The sequence below is a fragment of the Mauremys reevesii genome, linkage group 13 (assembly GCF_016161935.1).
Source record: "Mauremys reevesii isolate NIE-2019 linkage group 13, ASM1616193v1, whole genome shotgun sequence".
Classification (NCBI taxonomy): Eukaryota; Metazoa; Chordata; order Testudines; family Geoemydidae; genus Mauremys; species Mauremys reevesii.
In genome coordinates, this window is record NC_052635.1 from 10,227,526 (window position 1) to 10,233,205 (window position 5,680).

Below are 5,680 nucleotides of genomic sequence, written 5' to 3' on the forward strand. Positions count from 1 at the left end.
CTGGGCTAGATGGACCTTTGGTCTGACAAAGTATGGCCGTTCTTATGTTCTTATGTTCAGTGCACAGAGCTCTGCCTAACGAGGCTTTTGTTCCATCTGCTGACAAAGACCATGTGATCTGGGACACACTGTCTTGCACTGAGGAACCAGAGCGCTTTCTCGGCAGACTTCAGGTATTTGGAAGCATTTTCAAATGCTGTTGCTCTACATTGGAGAAGGTGTTCTTGTTTGGGGCTGAATTTGGGATGCCAGGGCCAGGTCCTTCAGCCCTTACTCAGCATTCTGGCAGCAGTCAGTGGCAGTGCAGTCTGAGCTACCGCTAAAGGAATGGGACCATCCAACTGGATAATCTCTTATACAGATATAGCCTTGTGGTCTGAGCCATAGGATCAAGTCACCGCAATATGTGTATTTCTTATCTATCTTGACTGATAAGAGAGCCCAAACTGTAGGTCTGTGCCCAGTACCGTAAGAACACATGTAAAATACATTGACTTTGTCCACCAAATACTAAGCAATTTATCCAGCATAACATTCTCCTTCCTTCAGCAAACAATTTTCCTATTAACTCACTGTAATTTTCCCCCATTGAGCAAATGGCAAAATTTTCTCCACCAATGAGCTACCACATTCTCCTTCTTCAACCAGCCACAGTTTTCTCTGCCCTTCACTACCCCTACACTTCTCCACCTTCCAAAAATCACAGACGTTCCCTCCTCCATCAATCTTTCCCACCCACCATTTACAATCTACACCATTCCCCCTACGAACACTAGCCTTCTTCCCTTTTCAATGATAATGAGAACATGCCTCATTCACCAACCATAACAATCTCCCTCCTAAATCAACAAAACCTCCATATAATTTTTCCCAGTCGTATCATGTCCTGTGTTCATGGCTTCAAGGAAAGCTTTGGAGAATGGGTAGGCCATAGGCCACATCCTGAAGTTTCACAGACTTGGGCTGTGCGTTCAGAAGGCATTCAACTGTCAATGAACCAGCATTGGTTTTATCAATTGTCTCAGCAGATTATGGTTCTCCTGGTGTCTAAATGAAGATAGGAGAGGAGAGAAGAGGAGAGACGCTGCACTTTCATGTTTCTAACGATCGCAACTTCTGGAAATGTCTTGATCCAGGGTTACTGGGGCTTCTAGGATGAAGAGCTGAGAGTCGAGCTCTTATTCTAGCCATGGACCCCAAACTGTGATCTCTGTTCCAGGGATAAAGAGTAGAAGAATGTCAGGGAGTAGGGAGCCTCCTGCAGGAGACGAAGAGAGGAGACCCAGGGCCAGAGAGAACTTTTGAAGAAGCTCTCCAGAGCAGCCAGAGGGGAGGTCTGGCTTGAGTGACCTGCACTGCAGAGCAGGAACAAAACCCATCAGAGGGAGTTAGGAGCCCAGGAGGGGCATAACGGCCTGGTGAGTCTGGGTGAAGGCAACCTGGAGATTCAAGCTTTGAGGCAACTCTTATTCTGTGTTAATAAAGCAGTCTCCAGAAGGGGTGAGTAATTCAAATGCATCAATAGTAGGAGATGGATTAACAGGGGAAGGAGAAATATTCAGGCGGTGACAGTTCTGACACCAGTTTAGACCTAGCCCTAATCCTAATCCAATAAAGGATGAGTTTTAAAATATAAATCATCAGTGGAACTACTCATGTGTTTAAAGTTAAGCACTTTCTAAAGGGGTTTGCTGGATCAGGGCTTTAGTGCAAAACATTCAAAGGAAGTGAGATAAGGATTAATAATCATGATCATTCAGAGCAGATTCTCAGCTGGTGTAAATTCTCATGCTCAGTTGATGTCAGTGGAGCAATATCAATTTAAACCAGATGATGACTGGCATCGTCCTATTTAATGATCCCTGGTGTGATAGTTTAATTTATCCACTCAGGGAAGAGAAACAGGGCATGTTAAAAAGGTTGCCAGTGAAAATGGCTCAAACACCAGGTACTTATTATCAGCTGTTTGTAAATGATCATTGGAGTAAGATACTCATAGAAATCCTTTGGTAAATAATGTTTAATAATGAAATGAGTCACAATAATTGTTGTTATCTATCTAGTGATTGATCTATTGATCTATCTCTCGAATCACATACTATGCTTTTGTCCCTATATATGAATTGTATATCTCCATGCACAGAGATGGGATTCTAATACTAATAATGGGCCTGCCTTGTGAGATCCTTTCTTAGCTTTAATGTGACTAGTTTTACAATGGATGATGCATGAAATGCCAGGTCAGTGCATATGACATCAGGCAAATTACTCATACCAGTATTTATTAGAGAGAGAAAGTGGACCTTGTGCAGAACTCATAGCCAGACCTGAAGAAGAGCTCTGTATACGTTTTAAAGCTTGTCTCTCTCTCCTGCAGAACTTGGTGAAATAAATATTACCTCACCCACTGTGTCTCTCAAATATGAGGTGACCAACATGGCTGCAACAACAGTGCATACACCAGTCTTTATGTCACTATTGAATTTAGGCTTGCGTTTTTGGGCTAGTATCAAACCAGTAATGTTGATGGAGCTACTCTGCATTAGCAAAGGATTAGCTAAGATGTGGAAAACACAGCGGAGTCCTTGTGGCACCTTTGAGACTAACACATTTATTTGGACATTAGCTTTTGTGGGCTATAATCCACTTCATCAGATGCATGGAGTGAAAAATACAGTAGGCTGTATATTTATACCTGTCTACTGTATTTTTCATTCCATGCATCTGATTAAGTGTATTTTAGCCCATGAAAGCTAATGCCCAAATAAATTTGTTTGTCTCTAAGGACTCCTTGTTGGTTTTGATGATACAGAGTAACACAGATACCCCTCTGCAACCTGAGACGGGGAATTCACCCATGCATCTCTGCTGCACTGACATTCTCCCGGCCACCATTACCCATTCTTGGATCTTTGTGTGTATTGGCCATTGGCCAAACCCTGATCCATTTGAAGTGAGTGGCTAAATCCCAGTTATTTAAAAAGGATCAAAACTGGCCTCATTATCCTGTCTGATTGTCTTTAAGAAATACTCCACAATTTCCTCTTCAACAAACAAACAAACAACGCTTTCCCACCATGGCACAAATGACACATCATTGATTTATTTATTTAGGGTTTCAATAATAAAAAGATGTTTTCCTAAGGCTCTTCCTTACACATCATTACAAGTACGATGATATCCCAGTCCTATTCATATAATTATTTCAACAGAAACTCAACCATGCAGACACTTCTTGTGCACACCTTTATCATTGTGGAAAGAAAACTTTCAGCTCGCTCAGAAAACCCCATCAAACCGATGACATTTGGGCACCCCTCAATAGGTAAAAAAACATCAACTATGCTGTCTAAGTGAACACTTGCCATCTGCCCAGTCATTCCCACCCTAAAAACACTTTGAACAAAGAAAGAAATCAACCCATCAAAAACTGAAAAACAGAGATGGAGACAAAAAACAAACAACTACTGCACTGATACTGCAATCCAATTTTTACTTCAAAAAAGAAGAGCCCGACACTCCTTGAGGTTCACTAAGGACTTTGATATGGCTAATGATTTTGTGAAGAAGGTGCTAACATAGCATGGTGATGGGTGGCAGTACGCAATACTGTGATAGATAGAGACACAGGCAAAGACATTGACAATGATATTATTTACATTGGCATGCATTTACAATATATCCATTGACTTGAGTCGTGTTTTCATTTTTGCCACAGAAAATTCCCCATTTTGCATAAAGAGATGACAAACCATGTTCTCATGGAGTCAATTATGTCATCATTTGATTATATTTATAAGGAAAGATAGAAGGAAGTTAAAATCAAAAGAGAAAAATGGACATTTTCTTGGTTGTAAATAACTTCCGTCCAATGAGTTTCCTCAGGGCAGCTTTGATCTCCTTGTTCCTCATACTGTAGATGATTGGATTCAGCATTGGAGGTACCATGGAATAGAAAACATCCACCACGAGATCCAGATGTGATATGGACCTGGAGTTTGGTTTCAGGTAGGCAATGATGCCAGTGGAAACATACAAAGAGACAACAGTGATGTGAGGCAGGCAGGTGGAGAAGGCTTTTTGCCGGCCCTGTGCAGTGGGGATTCTTAGCACTGATCTGAAGATCTGAACATATGACACAATTATTAAAACAAAACAGCTTAAAGCTAAGCATGCACTGAAGACAATAACCCCCGTTTCACTGAGGTCTGAGTCAGAGCAGGCAAGCTTGAGTAGCTGGGGGATGGCGCAGAAAAACTGATCCACCACATTTCCTCCACATAAGGATAATGCAAATGTGTTTCCAGTGTGCAGGGCAGAGTAAAGAATCCCACTGATCCAGACACTTGCTGCCATTTGGACACAAGCTCTCCTGTTCATCACTCTCTCATAGTGCAGTGGTTGGCAGATGGCGACATATCGATCATATGCCATGACAGTCAAGATGCCGAGATCAGCTGAACCAAGGAACATGAAGAGAAAGATTTGGGCGACACATCCAGAATAAGAAATCACCCTGGTGTTCATTAGGGAATTGACCATGGATTTTGGGACGGTGACAGAAATGGAGCCAAGGTCTAGGATGGCCAGATTCACCAGGAAGAAGTACATGGGGGTGTGAAGATAGTGGTTGTGGGCTATGGCTGTGATGATTAGAAGATTCCCCAGCAGGCCTGCCAGATAAATTATTAGAAACACCACAAAGTGCAAAATCTGCAGATGCCGAATGTCAGAGAATCCCAGGAGAAGGAACTCGGTCACGGTGGTTCGGTTGGACATTTTCTTCCTCAGCACGCTGTGTGATGGCTGTGGAGGGAAGAAGAAGGTCCATACTCAGGATTCGATTGTCAGAGAGAATGGCCTTGATTCCCTTCTGAGTAATGTCCCATGATCTACTGTTAAATGTGCACAACACTCCTCCCATCCTTCCATTGACTAGGAGCAGTGAGTGCTCCTCAACTCTGACAATCAGATCACTAGAGAGACAAGTTAAGTGAAGTAATATCTGTTATTGGACCAACTTCTCTTGATGAGAGAGACAAACCTTCAAACCACACAGACTACCTCACCCACCTTGGCTCTCTAATAACCAACCAACACTGGAATCTCCATCTCTGGAGATATTTAAGAGTTGGTTAGATAAATGTCTATCCGGGATGGTGTAGACAGTATTTGGTCCTGCCATGAGGGCAGGGGACTGGACTCCATGACCCCTCAAGGTCCTTTCCAGTCCTAGAATCTATGAATCTATAAACTGGGGACCAATGCGGCTACAACTACTGCCTGCAATCAGCCCGCTACTCAGCCCATTAATGTCAATTGACATAACTCTCTTACAGTCCACGGGGCAGCATCTATTTACACTAGGATGACCAGATGTCCTGATTTTATAGGGACAGTCCCAATACTCGAGGTTTTGTATTATATAGGCTCCTATTACCCCTCTCCGCCCCCCCCCCTACACACCATCTGTCCCAATTTTTCACAATTGCTATCTGGTCACCCTAGTGTACACCATGTGAGTGTCTGGCCTAAGATGCCAGTTGAACAAATGCATTAAAGACTGGAACAAATTACAACCCAAGCCCACAGATATAGCAAAGATGGTTCCTCTGCTCTGTCAAACAACAGAGGAAAAACTTGGGCATGAAACTAAAGTACTAGAACTCCAAGACCACCT

General features: G+C 42.8%; 1 protein-coding gene across 1 annotated transcript; it reads right to left on the reverse strand.

The window, feature by feature from the left end:
• Nucleotides 1-3,790: 3,790 nt before the first annotated feature.
• Nucleotides 3,791-5,036, reverse strand: LOC120381043 (olfactory receptor 14A16-like). Its single transcript, XM_039499072.1, has one exon. It carries the CDS (start codon nt 4,777-4,779, stop codon nt 3,823-3,825), a length of 957 nt encoding a protein of 318 aa, XP_039355006.1. The 5' UTR covers nt 4,780-5,036; the 3' UTR covers nt 3,791-3,822.
• Nucleotides 5,037-5,680: the final 644 nt, after the last annotated feature.

Excerpts from the sequence above, each read along its gene's own strand:
- LOC120381043 (XM_039499072.1), bottom strand. The coding sequence starts at position 4,779 with ATGTCCAACCGAACCACCGTGACCGAGTTCCTTCTCCTGGGATTCTCT.